This window comes from Trachemys scripta, chromosome 3, assembly GCF_013100865.1.
Source record: "Trachemys scripta elegans isolate TJP31775 chromosome 3, CAS_Tse_1.0, whole genome shotgun sequence".
Taxonomy (NCBI): domain Eukaryota; kingdom Metazoa; phylum Chordata; order Testudines; family Emydidae; genus Trachemys; species Trachemys scripta.
In genome coordinates this window covers 109507057-109522744 of record NC_048300.1, presented here as the reverse complement: position 1 = coordinate 109522744, position 15688 = coordinate 109507057, and the positions used below count along the sequence as shown (strand labels likewise).

At 45.5% G+C, this 15688-nt stretch overlaps 1 protein-coding gene across 1 annotated transcript in view; it reads right to left on the bottom strand.

Annotated features, from left to right (window-relative positions):
• The window catches only part of THEMIS (thymocyte selection associated), an 85492-nt gene extending 73143 nt beyond the window's left edge, over positions 1-12349 (bottom strand). The window contains exons 1-2 of the mRNA XM_034765715.1: positions 12199-12349; positions 2173-2631 (exon numbers count right to left, since the gene is read on the bottom strand). Coding sequence (XP_034621606.1) covers positions 2173-2631; positions 12199-12343 — 604 coding nt within the window. The 5' untranslated portion in view covers positions 12344-12349. The remainder of the gene's footprint in view (positions 1-2172; positions 2632-12198) is intronic.
• Between the last annotated feature and the right edge of the window lie 3339 nt (positions 12350-15688).

Here is a 15688-nt window from a genome sequence, read left to right as displayed (position 1 = left end):
TAGCGGGGGTGAACACCCACTCTGGCCCTGGAGGGGTTGGAAAAGCCCTGCAGAGGGCTGGGGCTGGGCAAGGTAAAACCCTGGCTGATTGGGGGAAGTGGCTGCAGCTGGGGCCATGCCCCAATCAGGCCTCAGCTGGCCCTATATAAGAGGCTGGGAGCCAGGTGTGCCGTAGTCTCTCTCTGCGTCCAGGGAGAGAGACATAGGGTACCTGTAGTGGAGCAGGGCTGGGGAGCTCCAGCCTGGATAGCCCCAGGCTGCAGCCTAGTAAGAGACCAAGGGGTACTGGGGGTTGCAGAGGGCAGCCTAAGGGTAGGCCAAGGCAGCAGGGCCAGAGGACAGGCGGGTCACTGGCCTGCAAGGGGCGCTCCAGGATGCTAGAAGAGCTAATTACCAGCAGGAGGTGCCGCAGGGGTGAGTCTGCTCCTCTACACGTGGTGGAGAATGTAGGCATAGCGGTCTGCCCGACCCAAGGGACCAGGGTAAGGATGGTGGACTATTGTCCAGAGCAGAGAGGAGAAACCATGAAGGACTATTATTGGAGAGCGTGTGTGTCCCGTCTTGCCGAGCAGCAAGCGGGGCTGCTTCAGCTACTGCAGGGGAGGGCACAAGACCTCATTGGGGTCCAGGCACCTTGGGCAGGAGGCTGGTGGCAAGGCCAAGGAACTGTTGGGCCTGTGGGGAACCAGGACACTTGAAGAGGGAGTGCCTGCACAGAACTCTCAGGGCCCAGGGGAGCCCTGAAGGAAGGGCTATGCCAAAGACAAATGGTAGAGAGACTCGAGTGCCCCCTCTGAAGCTAACAGGGGGACTCCAAATGTGTTGGGCCTGTGGGGAACTGGGGCACAGGAAGGGAGGGAGTGCCCTCACGGGACTTGCAGGGCCCAGGATAGCCCTGAGGTGGTCAGGGGTAGTCACTGGCTGTGCCTCCTTTGCCACAAGGGGCACCGGGGAAAGTGGCCTAGCCCCCAGAGGAGGAGACTGCCCTGAAGGAGGGGGTGGTGATGACCAGGGCCCTAGAAAGGAGATTGTCTGGGGCAGGGAGGCCCCAGACAAACCTGGGATCCCATGGGGGAGCTGAAAAGGCTACCAGGGGAACCCAAACTCAGGAAAAAGCAAGCAAGCTGCTCCTTGCACTGGAGAGCGTGCGCAAGGAGAGGGACTCCCTGCGCGCCCAGCTCAGAGGAATGCTGGGGCGTTAGGGATAGACCTCACTCCTGTGGAGGGGATCTTGAGGTGGGGTGTGTGTAGCGGGGTGAACACGGGCTCTGGCTCCGGAGGGGTTGGAAAAGCCCTACAGAGGGCTGGGGTTGGGCAAGGTAAAACCCTGGCTGATTAGGGGAAGTGGCTGCAGCTGGGGCCACGCTCCAGTCAGGCCTCAGCTGGCCCTATATAAGAGGCTGGGAGCCAGGAGCTCAGTAGTCTCTCTCTGCGTTCAGGGAGAGAAGGGCCTGGCTGCAGGGAGTGAGACATAGGGTACCTGTAGTGGAGTAGGGCTGGGGAAAGGCTGAGGAGCTCCAGCCTGGATAGCCCCAGGCTGCGGCCTAGTAGGAGGCCAAGGGGTACTGGGCGTTGCAGAGGACAGCCTAAGGGTAGGCCAAGGCAGCAGGTCCAAACCCAACCTTGCCTGTGATGAGTGGCCTATACTGCAGTCTGCCCCAGGGAGTGGGGGCTAGTTGGTGACTGGCAGTGGCCTTATTCTGAAGCGAGGTAGGGATAGTGGGTGGGGGTTCCCCACGGAGGGGAGACCCTAGTACTGAGGGGTGTACTGCCAGGGGGGCAGCACCCCAGATACAAGGGCACTGGGGTCTGGGAGGGACACGGGGGGCCAGAGGACAGGTGGGTCATCGGCCTGCAAGGGGGGCTCCAGGATGCTGGAAGAGCTAATTTCCAGAAGAGACCAGCAGGAGGCGCCGCAGGGGAGAGTCTGCTCCTCTACAAGCAGACTGTAATAAAAAGATATGGAGTCAGTATTTGAATTAGAGATGAAGGAAGAAGGGGAAGAATTTTTCTTAATTTTTAAACTAGCAGCAATAGCAAATATGGTTATGGAATACCCATCTTCTACCTATCCAAAACAAGCACTGTCTGTAACAGCTATTTTGAGCAGTTTGCATTCAGTTTAGAACACGCTGCTAGGCATTCAGCTCATTAACTTAGATTTTTACTTACATTTCATCACTCCTTGTACTTCGTAGATCGGTGCTAGAATCAGACAGCCATCAAAATTCTCAGGAAGTGGATTAGAGGAGTCCCACGTATGTAACATATTGGTAAATTTCACAATCCGGTTTCTACTTTTCGGGATTTTCCATTCAACAATCTCTTTCAGGGTGTAAATATGGTCATCTTCACATTCATAGAACTCTCCTTCTTGTGAGAGTGGCAAAGTAAAGGAGTGAGACTGGTTATCTCTTACCACTCCACAGTTCACAGTCAGTGTCCCGTTGACCTCTTCCACGGAGTTGAACATGATCTGCTCACCTTGTTTGATGGTGAAATTTGCCAATTTTATGTCTTTGTTGCAATAGAAGCAAGGATGGCCCAGTCGTGTTGGCCCAATAGAAACCTTTCTTGTGATTTCTTCAATGCTGAGATATGGAGTTTTATCAGCCACAATCTTACAAAGACCTAAGAACACAAATGTTGTATTATACAAGGGCACTTGGGAAATATGCAAGCATTCACTGTCACGTCAACTTTTAGTTCATGAACCCATGGAGCCAATTAAAAAAACCTCAAAATCAAAAAACAAAATATCATTTAAAGTATGGTTGTATTGTCAGAAAAGTGGCTCTATGAAAACAGAATCATGAAGCTTCACTATTTATTCTCTGAGGATGACATTCAAACCTGTGCAGAAGGCCAGCCAGCACAAGACCTATGCATCACTTAAGTCCCACTTAAATCTGAATGTTAGTTTAAATGGGACTTAAATGATGCATAGTTCCTGTATTGACCCTTTGCATATGTGTAAATTAAATTCTTAACAGCTTTCATCGTAAATATGTTCAAAATACAGAGAGAGAGAACTTTTCTAACTGACCACCCTGCAAAATCAACTTGGATGTGAAAATCAAGCAGCAGTATTCCCTTTCATCTGTTTTTTTCTTTTCTTTGCTAATCACTGAAATATTATCACACTTTGTTGCTACTGGTACAGTTGGAGTGTAAACCACAGAGGATTATGACAAACTTGATACATGCCTCTAAAATAGGAAATCAGAGTTTTTACCAACATCTTCATGTTAACAAAAGAAACCCTCCCTTGATAAAACTAGCAGCAAGTGAAAAAGAGAACTAAAATGCTCAGGCACTACAGTGAGAAGTAAACAGAGAACTTTGTGGACTTTCTGATGAAGTGTTCTCTCTTAGAAGCAGGATTTGTGCCCTTGTGGAACTGGTTGGGGGGTGTAACCTCCAAATCCCATCTGAGGCCCCATGGGAAATGGGAAGTCCGGAGAATAGATCCCAAGACATTCATGTCACCTTAGGAACTGTACTATCAGTGAACTTGCCATACTCTATGCCAGCTTGAAGAGTGGACAGCACAAAGAGTAGATGATGCTTCTCTTAGTTTAGAAGCAATACTTTTACTCCCCAAGCCCAGATAAGACACTTCTAGTTCCAGCATCCTCCACCAATTCTTACATGCAGGATAAAATAATAATAATCGGTTTCTTTGCTACTCCAAAAAGGCAAATTGTTTTGCCTCCCACCCTAAATGTTCACACTAATTATCCTTTTTCATGCAGTTCAGTGATTTATAGAGTAAATATCGATCTATATTAAAACAACCAACCCAACCACTGGATTATAAGAGCAAGGGAGAAGAATGTGCCTTAGCATGATTAATAGTATAGGTCACCAGATGGATGACACTAGTATTTAGGCACTAGAGCAGCATGGTTTATCATGAGGTAATTGCAACTCTGAAGTATTACAAGGCAGAGGCTGCATATGTGCTTCTCTAATCCCTACGGGCACGATTAATTCATGTTAATCATGCCCTTGGGAGCTGTCTTATTAGAAATCCATACAGCAAGAAAAACATGTACATTTATATATTTGAGTGTTTTCCTAGATGAAACGGACAGTTTAGAGAACTTAACAGTGGGGTTTCGTTGAGCTGTGTGATTAAGCTATCTTTTCACAAGATTCAGCAGTGATAACATTGCCTCATACAGACACTGAAATAGTTATACTGCAGTTTTTTTGGCCAGCCATAGCAAAAGGCCAATTTCCCAGAAACTATAACCAAGTTTAATAGGTCATTCTAGGCCAAATTTTCAAAAGCAAACACATAGATTGTGGCTGCAAAATATGCATCAGTCCAAATTAAGTGGTAATTGCAAGCAAATGTGCATCCTCAGAATCAGGCCATCCTCCCCCAATAAGGTAGCAAGGCTCTTTCCTCCCCACTTCCCGTTGGGACCACACAAGAGGTATTTCAATCCCATGGTTAAGATGAAATGCCCACTGTCCCAGCTATGGAGAAAAAGGGACAGGGAGTCAGACAAGGCAGCTTGGCACAGTGAGGAGTGCATTTCCATGAGTTCCCCACCTCCTGAGTGATTCTGCACCTCCCTTCCACACAAGAGGTGCTATTGTCCCCCCTGCCCAATCTCTGTGCCCATCCTCTTGAAAGCACCAGGTGGCTACTCTCCAAAGTCAGGCTTAGCATGCAGTCAGTTCACACAGCCAGGTGGGGGTAATGAGCCAATTACAGCCTTGTGTGCTCAGCCAAAGATCTAGCGTAAACGTGAAGTCCTTTCTGTCGCAAAATCACTTCAGTGTGATCATTGCTTCACTATGACAAACTGCAATCTTCACATTGCAATGTGTGTATAGCAGTTATTGCCTTTCACTCTAAAGGGAGCTTCACTAAGATCCTGTGTACACTACAGCTTGTAACTGAGTTTATAACCAGTTAGGAGCATGGTTGGCTCTAAGCATGGATTGTATCCACATACAACATGATTAATACTCCAGTAGCACCTATGGTAACTAACAAAAGTGTGTCCTTGCCAGAAATCTGCATGGTAAGAAGCTGTCTGGTTTAATGTAGAGATGGAATCATTAACAGTGACTGTATAACTGGTTTTAGAATCCTAGGTCTTCACAGCTGTCAGTGTACTAAAACACTCCAGATTTCACTGCCTCCTGTGCTTCTGTGTATACATCTCCTCTGGGCACTCTGTCCATGGCTGAAGCGCTGTGGGAAAGCTGTCAGTTTTTCCCAGAATGCCCTCATTCCAACATGGTTAAGCAGCATGGTTGGTGTGGCTAAGATGGCTAAGATATGGACCTTGTGTACACTACAGAATGTGGCTATGTTTGAACATGGTTGTGAGTAATTGAGTTAGCTAACAATGCTGACCACAGCTTAGTTGTCAGTGCAGACCAAGAAAAATGGGGTTCAGCATTGGGTCAGTTAATAGTGATTAAACCTTGGTTTTAACATTAAGGAAGGGCTGTGCTTGAGGGGGATTCCCCTAGGTAAGGCGAATCCACAGTTGCTCATTAGGGTAGCTTTCCAGTTGCCTTGCAGTGTCTGAGCAGCAGAAAGGGGTTTCAAAGGTCTGACCCTTAATTTCAGTACCATGTGACATAGCGAAGGGTTTAATAAGGGTCACTAGAATTTATGGCACCATTGACATGCATTTAAAGAAGTTACAAGTAAGCAGATCTCCATATAGTATGTCAAAAAAATATCGTGTTTGCAGGGATGTGATCCTGATGAGTGAGTAACTTACAAAAACAACACTATTATCCAGCCAATGTTCCAGCCAAGTAGGCTGCAGGAGCAAGAGGGGCATTATCCCCCTGAAAATGTTGGGGTTGAGGGGAACAGGGATATCGTTCCTATGAAAAGTTGTTGAAAAAATACAAGCTATTTCAATATGTTGTATTCCAAAGGCAAAAGCTATGCTCTTCAGGAGTATCTTTATGAACTAGGATTAAACGTCATCTCTGGCTGGGAATTCCTTGGTAATGTATAGGGAGTGGGAAAGGATATTCACCATAGATAAGGAGATCCCTTTCCCATCCATCAATCTGAGACTGAACTTAGTGCTATGTTAAATTTCCTGGGACTGATGAGCCATCTGGAATTCAGTTTTGGTACCATGAAACTGATGAATATCCTCATGTCAGAAAGCAGGTTTCATATGAAACAGTAATTAATATACTTTAATCATACAAAACTAAAGATTCGATTATCCCCTTGGGTTCATGCTCTGTCAGGGTTGGAAGGAGAAAAATCTTTATCTTTCATTCTGATGTTTTTTTTTAATTTTGGTAACAGCATGCTCGAGCAGACAGCTAAAGAACCATGTGGACTTGTGCATGTTGCTCCTATACTGATTATGCCCATGAATTAAATGTACCTAGTAACCACCTGCTTGTGTTTATGAGTATGTAAAGTTCCATATGTTTCTCTCTCTACAGATAAGAGGTAAATATTTAAAAAATTATTCTGGTGTGAAGAATGAAAACAGCAGTAATCCTTCTCTAGCTGGTGTTGTACACACTGATGATTTCTCATAATGCTTTGCTTGCTCTAATATATTTGTGCATTTTTTTAACCAGGATTTTTTTTAAAATCTGTTATCCATGGCTATCCAGAACCTTATTAAAATAATTATAAATTACAATCCAGATGTTTTTCATTCTTAACATATCAACAATTCCTCATGAGAAAGAGACATATGACAAAGTTAAGTTTCTAAACTTCAGACATGGAGGCTGAGTGCAAAAAAGTGTCAAAAGATATTTTTTTTCCATCCGTGTAATAAAAAATGGCTGGATCAACTTCACTGAGACTTTCTAAATATAATCACATTTTGGCAGAAATCAAGGCATGTACATTTCCCAGAAGGGAACTTTTGGAGCTGAGAGAAAGTTACAAGCAATGGAAAGTACAAGTTTAGAATGTATTTGCAAATTTATTGGTCAAGGCCCTCCACACATCTCAGCGGCATTTCTCCATTATAAGTGAAACCAGAATTAGACTTGGGGATTCTAATCCCAACTCTACCATTGATATGCTGTATTATGTTTGGCAAATAACATCCCTACGTACCTCAGTTGCCCCTTACCTAAAAGGGGGATAACAATGCTAACCTATTTTTGTGAGAATGCTAATCATGATTATTATTAAAGGAAACTATTACAGGTCTTGTGAGCAGTCAGAGAATCTACAAATATTTATGCAGACCAAAGAGCACAAAGAAAACATTAACAGTAGGACCAAGTTCAGGTGTCATGAAATCTGTTAGGCTTTACCAAGTTGTTCATGATGAAAAGAGTAGCTCAGAAATATTTGCTGGATGTAGCTATTCAAGCGACTAACGTAACAGTGTGTGAGCACAGAAAGAATAGACTGATCCTCTGAAGCATGAACGAACAAATTAGAATGAGGATAAAATGAAATAACAGATATGAACTCAGGTTTTCAGTAGTTTTTGCTAATACCAGGGTCAGATTAGGCCTTTATCAGGAATCAGATTTTCCAGGAAAAGAAATAAGGAGTTCTAGTGAGTTCTGCAGACAAACACTAGAAATGTTCACAAAGAAAAAGAGCAAAAATTGTTTAAAGCCAATGGGCCTAATTCGTCTCTCAAATGCATCAATTTTTTACCAGTCTAATTCTCTTAACTTGGATGGAGTTACTCCTCATTTACACCAGCACAAAGCGAGAGGATAGGAGGCTCATTGGGTGCAAATGATAATTCACAATGAATGGCACTTGAAAAGAACATTACAAAAAGTTTGCTCTTTTCCATGGGGAGCCAGACGAATGCTAGAAACACAGCACAAGAGTTCTGGTGAACTAAATAATGTTTCTTCCAAAATAAGCCAACGATAGAGTTTTAAAAAGGAATTGTAACTCAAATACAGCATAGACTTTTATGTGCTGTGAGGGAGAGTAAGTCAAGAGCATTTAAGGTAATTTCATTCAGACTAGAATTTTAGAAAAGGAAAAATTGTATAGTCAAACAATAATTGTCATGAGTGGGACTGTTTGGTGTTTTACAATAGAATCTTTCTTTAGCTAAGAAAAAAATTAGACTAATGACCAAACTTTCAGTACAATGTACACCAGAAGAGATCCCAAATGTACGTATATAATGCATTTTCTCTCTTAGACTAACAAGAGGCTTCATTGTTACCTTCTACATTGCTGAGTTTAGCACAACCCATCACCCCCTAGGGTGTAACCGTGCAAAGTGGGAAGGGGGTAGGTTTAGCTGGGAAGGGGGTAGGTTTAGCTGGGAAGGGGGTAGGTTTAGCGGATAAAATAAAAAAAGAACAAGTTAAAAATCACTTAGAAAAGTTAGATGCCTGCAAGTCACCCGGGCCTGATGAAATGCATCCTAGAATACTCAAGGAGCTAATAGAGGAGGTATCTGAGCCTCTAGCTATTATCTTTGGAAAGTCATGGGAGACGGGAGAGATTCCAGAAGACTGGAAAAGGGCAAATATAGTGCCCATCTATAAAAAGGGAAATAAAAACAACCCAGGTAACTACAGACCAGTTAGTTTAACTTCTGTGCCAGGGAAGATAATGGAGCAAGTAATTAAGGAAATCATCTGCAAACACTTGGAAGGTGGTAAGGTGATAGGGAACAGCCAGCATGGATTTGTGAAGAACAAATCATGTCAAACTAATCTGACAGCCATCGACGATGTATTAACGAGCCTTGTGGATAAGGGTGAAGCGGTGGATGTGGTATACCTAGACTTTAGTAAGGCATTTGATACGGTCTCGCATGATATTCTTATCGATAAACTAGGCAAATACAAATTAGATGGGGCTACTATAAGGTGGGTGCATAACTGGCTGGATAACCGTACTCAGAGAGTTGTTATTAATGGTTCCCAATCCTGCTGGAAAGGCGTAACGAGTGGGGTTCCGCAGGGGTCTGTTTTGGGACCGGCTCTGTTCAATATCTTCATCAACGACTTAGATATTGGCATAGAAAGTACGCTTATTAAGTTTGCGGATGATACCAAACTGGGAGGGATTGCAACTACTTTGGAGGACAGGGTCATAATTCAAAATGATCTGGACAAATTGGAGAAATGGTCTGTGTTAAACAGGATGAAGTTTAATAAAGACAAATGCAAAGTGCTCCACTTAGGAAGGAAAAATCAATTTCACACATACAGAATGGGAAAAGACTGTCTAGGAAGGAGTACGGCAGAAAGGGATCTAGGGGTTATAGTGGACCACAAGCTAAATATGAGTCAACAGTGTGATGCTGTTGCAAAAAAAGCAAACATGATTCTGGGATGCATTAACAGGTGTGTTGTGAGCAAGACACGAGAAGTCATTCTTCCGCTCTACTCTGCTCTGGTTAGGCCTCAGCTGGAGTATTGTGTCCAGTTCTGGGCACCGCATTTTAAAAAAGATGTCGAGAAATTGGAAAGGGTCCAAAGAAGAGCAACAAGAATGATTAAAGGTCTTGAGAACATGACCTATGAAGGAAGGCTGAAAGAACTGGGTTTGTTTAGTTTGGAAAAGAGAAGACTGAGAGGGGACATGATAGCAGTTTTCAGGTATCTAAAAGGGTGTCATGAGGAGGAGGGAGAGAACTTGTTCACCTTAGCCTCTAAGGATAGAACCAGGAACAATGGGTTTAAACTGCAGCAAGGGAGGTCTAGGTTGGACATTAGGAAAAAGTTCCTAACTGTCAGGGTGGTTAAACACTGGAACAAATTGCCTAGGGAGGTTGTGGAATCTCCGTCTCTGGAGATATTTAAGAGTAGGTTAGATAAATGTCTATCAGGGATGGTCTAGACAGTATTTGGTCCTGCCATGCGGGCAGGGGACTGGACTCGATGACCTCTCGAGGTCCCTTCCAGTCCTATAATCTATGAATGAAAGTGGTGTTAGTAGCTATGAGTTCAGTCTCACAAGACTCAACATAATGGATTTATGTTTCCAATGGAAATTGATTTTCTTTCCTGTCTGAACCGGAGTTCCTTTCTCAAATAGACTGGTTGAGCAAGTTTTCAGATCTCCCTGAAGACTGGAGTAGAGACCTGGGATTAAATTCAGCTCTGGTGTAAAAGGGTGCAACTCTCTAACACCAAGTGTAAATTTGATTCCTTGAATTCAACCAGTGCCAGTACTGACTACCCTATTCATTTAAAACTCAAGTCAGACCCCCAAAAGCATGAGACTGACTTAAAAAGCGCAAGATTTTCAAGCTCTGTCTCTCCCAGTCCACTTGCCTAGTGTGTCTCAGTGCCCTTCCCCCCCATCTCCTTGTCTGATATCAGTCTTGCCCAGGGGTGAAAGTAACTTAAAGGATTTACCAGTACACCGGAGTCCTGAGCAGGGTGGCGGGGCCTCAACCAGAAGGGGTGTGGCCTCACCCGGAAGAGGCGGGGCCTTTACATCCCAGGGCCCTTTAAATCAAGATTTAAAAGGCCCGGGGCTCCAGCTGTGGTAGTGGCGGCTGGGAGCCCCAGGGGCCCTTTAAATCACCACCAGAGCTACACCAGCTGCAGAGGTGGCTGGAAGCCCCAGGGCTCAGGGGCAATTTAAAGGGCCAGGTGCTCTGGCTGCTGCTACCGCAGTGAAGCCCTGGGCCTTTAAATCGCTGACGGAGCCCCGGGTGCTCCCAGCTGCCGCCACTATCCCAGGGCTAAGGCGGAGATTTAAAGGGCCCGTGGTTCCGCTGCGGTAGTAGCGCCTGGAGCCCTGGTCCCTTTAAATCACCACTGGAGCCCCGCTGCCGCTACCCCAGGGGCTCTGGCAGTGGGGCTCGGGTGGCAATTTAAAGGGCCCGGGGCTCTGGCTGCTGCTATTGCCCCTGGCCCTTTAAATTGCCGCCAGAGCCCCCAGCCACTGCAGCTACCACAGAGCTCTGGCAGTGGGGCTTGGGCAGAGATTTAAAGGGTCCGGGGCTCCCTGCAGCAGCCAGAGACCCAGGCCCTTTAAATTGCCGCCTGAGCCTGGCTGCTGGAGCCCCTGTGGTAGCAGCGGCAGCCGGGGCTCTGGCGGTGATTTAAAGGGCCCAGGACTCCTAGCCGCTGCTACCGCTTCTGCTCTAGTTCTGGTTCCTGGCACCAGAACGGCCCATAGCAACTGGGAGTAGCAATTGCAGAGAAAGTTTTGCTGAGCTCCTGCAGCTCTGGGATGGAGTGTGTGTGGTCCGATGGGCATGTAGGAGCTATGAAGGGCTGGAACATGGTCACGACAGATAGAATCTTTGGGAAATGCAGCTGCCAGGGCCGGCTCCAGGCACCAGAGAAGGAAGCAGGTGCTTGGGGCGGTACATCCGGGTCTTCGGTGGCGATTCGGCAGCGGGTCCCTCAGTCCCTCTCTTCCTCTTTGAGCTGCCGCTGAAGTGCCACCGAAGAGGAAGAGAGGGAGCAAAGGACCCGCCGCCAAATTACCACCGAAGAATGAAGCGGCACGATTGAGCTGCCGTCGAAGTGCCGCCGATCGGCTTTATCTTTTTTTCTTTTATCTTTTTTTTTTTTTTTTTCCCCGGTTCACCGCTTGGGTTGGCAAAAAAGCTGGAGCCGGCCCTGGCAGCTGCCAAACTCTAACAAGGCTCTTCTGAGCATGTGTGAGCTGGCCAAATGTTGGTGTTTTCTCCCCACAGAAGCAGCACAAGATCCATCCTTGATGCAAGGGCCACGCCTGCCACATTTCAAGTCCCTGATCCAAAGCACAGACACCAGAACTTCTCAGCCAAACAGCAGTAAGAATTTTTTTTAACAGTGGCAAAAACACTGTATTTTCCCCTAATCTCATTCTCAGAAATGGCTCAACCATTTTTGCAGACATTAAAAATAAATAAATAAATATTAGCCTGAAGAAGACACCTGGCATGGAAAATTTCAGCCCAAACAGTTGAAGTCTGGCAGAGTCATAAGTAACTGAAAACAGAGTATCATAATGAGTCTTCTGGTGGACAACCTTAGGTATAAGCAGTGTTACCAGCTCCACTTTTAATAATAATAGTATTTCTTATGCAGGCATGAGAGAGTCATGCAAGGTAAAATTTAGAAATTAGTTCCTTTTATCTAGTGCCATCTATTACGACTGTATTTTTTGGCGTCCTAGTGGGTACCTCAACAGACATCAGTCATGTAACATCATATGAAACAATAGAACCGATAAAGGTGATAATGGAGTTTATAAAACTTCAGTAACATATTCATGAAATACTGTACCTGGAAAATTCAGAGGCAATTCAATTCTGGCTGAGCACTGGCTGTCTTCATTACTCTCGCAGATGCTTGCAATGATCTTATTAATTTTGAACCCAGTAATTTTAATCAATTCTCCGGTTGGCAGGCAGCATTCATTTCCAAACATTTCATAAATGGAGCCTTAGGAGAGACAAAAGGAAAGAAAGACGGTGCACAAGTTTTAAGCATGATTTAAAATACCCCTATTGCTTTTCTTGGATGATTTCCTTCTGCATAGACACTAAAAGCCATTTAAACCAGTTATGTGAAATTTACATGATCTTCCACAGCTTCTTGGTTTTTATTCTCCTTCTCTGTATTACAGACCCTGCCGTCAGGTTTTCTACCTAGTTTTTTTTCCCTTGGGTATTATTTCACACATAAAGATCAAAATCAATCTAAGATCAAAGTTTACCCTATTGGGATTTAGGGAATATACAATAAGCTATATGGGATAGGATCCCAGTATTTCCTATAGGATACATAATATTACAAACAATGGAGTTTCCTCTCCATGGGCCTGATGCAAAGACTATTGAAGTCAAGGGAAATCTTTCTTTTGACTTCACTGCACTTTGGATCAGTTGCATCTGTGCATGTACTCCATGTAGTTCCCAATAGCATTTCAACGTACCGTTATGAAGAGAAAAGTGCCCAAAAAGATCAGCCCTTCAATCTTTTTACTTTGAAATAGAATGGTCTCAGCCAGTCAGAGAGTAGGAATATTGTACAATCTGGACCCACAATTGTACAGTAAATTTCAATAGCTGTGCAGGACACAAATCTCTGTACTCTGATTTTTACCACTGCCTGCAGAACTCATCAACCTAGTGGCCACCACATAGGGAATCAGGGCCGGCTCCAGGCACCAGGCAATCAAGCACATGCTTGGGGTGGCACCTGGTAAGGGGCGGCCAATCTTGGGGTGGCGGGGGGCAGCTCGGCACGGCGTTCCGCAGGGGGGGCGCTCCGGTGGCGCAGCGCGCGGGGGGGGGGGGGGCCCCTCCGGGGGTGCGGCATGGGGGGGGGGGGGGGGGAGGCTCAGAGGGCGGCGCTTTTTTTTGCTGCTTGAGGCAGCAAAAAAGTTAGAGCCGGCCCTGTAGGGAATGAACATCTCAACTTCACAGCTATATCAAAAATACTACCTATTAGCAATCTCATTCTCTTAATAGTGACTCAAGGTTGCATCCAAGTCATAACCATATCCTGGGCTAATAAACACCTCTTACTCAGTACAGGGTTGGGTTGTGAACTCATAGATAGGCTGCAGTCTCAAGGTGTCATAGTTTAAGAACTCAGTGACAAAACCATGCCCTACCACGAGTAGTCCCTTTAAAACCTGTGGGTCTCCTCTTGGTAATAAGCACTATACTTGGTAATAGGTGATTGCAGTATTGAGCCCTAAGAGAAAAAAAGTGAAAGCTAAAATAAGATACACTGGAGAAGTGGCAGCATCTCCATAATTAAGGCTATATTCAACGTTCCCTTAGAAACAAAGCTTCCCCTACACTTCTCCCTGGGAATATGAAAGCCCACTGAGGCAGGGTGAGCTGTCTCCCAAAATCATTTCCAGGAGCTGAGGAGTGTCCAGAAAAAGAGCTCTCCCTACATCCTTTAGCACATATTGGGAGAGCAGAGGAAATAACTCTTTCTCCATCTACATGCATCTTGGTTCAAGGCATGAAGGGTGTCTCTTCACTGGAGAGTTAACTTGAGTGATGGGCTACTAGGTATGAGGATCTGGCCTGGGTGTGAGCAAAGCCCTGCCTGTGTTACTGTGTCCTCACTGATGCTGCACTCACCCATGTGTGTCACTAGGACTTCTGGGGGCATATCCCATGGTTCTTTGTGCTGCTGCAGGCTTAGCCATTCTATGGTTCTTGCTCAGTGAAATATGGGAAACTGTCTTTTCTTTCTGGGCATATGGGGGGAGGGGTAGAATTGGGGGAAGGCATTGGAGGACAAAGAGTACTTGTGTACTTCAGCCTGCATCCTCACTGTCAAGTGCATGGGTTACCAGCCAGCGTGACAGCCTCATGCAGGCTTTAGCCTTACCTATAACCCCAGCCATGCCAGCTAGCCTGGAATGAAAGCACCACCAAACTCAGCCAAGAGGGTTTTATGTGTGGATGGGACACAGTTTATGGGTAACACCTGAGTAAGAGCTTGGGTGAACTTTGCAGTGAAAATATACCCAAAGAAACCATTCTATTCCCAGTAACACCCTCATCATATTGGGGTGCCTTCAGGGGCAGCAAGGCGAGGTTGCTCCTTATTGTATTTCTCCAGTGATTACAGTATTGCAATCCTCAGACACTTCCCCACAGGGGGCATGTGCAGGACTGCAAGAGGAAGTAGGGTGAAGCAGTATTTTCTCTCTTCATGTAGAACAGGGAAGTACATTTTCATTCACACAGCACTGAAAGAGGGTGGGGATGACAGTACTGCCAGGACTTCCTCACAGTGAATTCCCCCCTGCGATGCAGAGGGCCATTCTACTTAGCTTGTAAACTCTGCAGCCAGGGACTGTCTTTTTGTTACATGTTTGTACAGTGCTTAGCACAATGGAGTCCTCATCTATGGTTATGGTCTTAGAAACTATTGCAACACAAACAACAATCTGGCGCAAGGTGGTATAGTTTATGCCTCCCTGAGTCACGCTCAGTTAATCTGGCCCTAAATATATAAGACCAGGAAAGTCACTGCCCTGATTCACTATAAAAGAACAATTTGTCTTTCTTATTGGCAAAACTGAATCCTGTCGCTGCTTGCTGTTCCATTACACCCCTAGCAATACCCCACATTGACTCACACAGCTACTACTATACACCCTTCTGGGCCTCTCTGGGTTACAGTGGCTGATGCTCCAATGACCACATGAGGAAGTGTCAGAGCTCTCCTTGCTTTAGCTGTGCTCCATAGGCACATGTTAGAGAGAGTGAGATGAAACAGCAGTGAAAATGGTAATCCTCTTTATCTGATGAAAAAAACCTCACCACCCTTCATATACAGTATACAGATCAAAAGTTGTGATGTTATTATCAGAAAAGATAAATCCCAAATGCCCTTACCCCATTTCCCCAGCAGGAGTGCTGGGGTGTTGGGGGATAGGGGGAGGGGGGACTGCAGGTGGAAGGGATAGGGAGGGGCCCCACTAATCCATAATCCACCTCTGATCCTCTCCCCCAAAATGAATCTACACCTCTACCTCAATATAATGCAACCCGATATAACATGAACTCAGATATAACGCGGTAAAGCAGTGCTCTAGGAGGGCAGGGCTGTGCACTCCGGTGGATCAAAGCAAGTTCGATATAACGCAGTTTCACCTATAACGCGGTAAGATTTTTTTGGCTCCTGAGGACAGCATTATATCGAGGTAGAGGTGTATGATGAATGCGCTAGTAAAAGGGAGCACATTGTTCGTTGTATCTTTTTTATTCATTGAAGCTTTAGGGCCAGATTCTCTGCT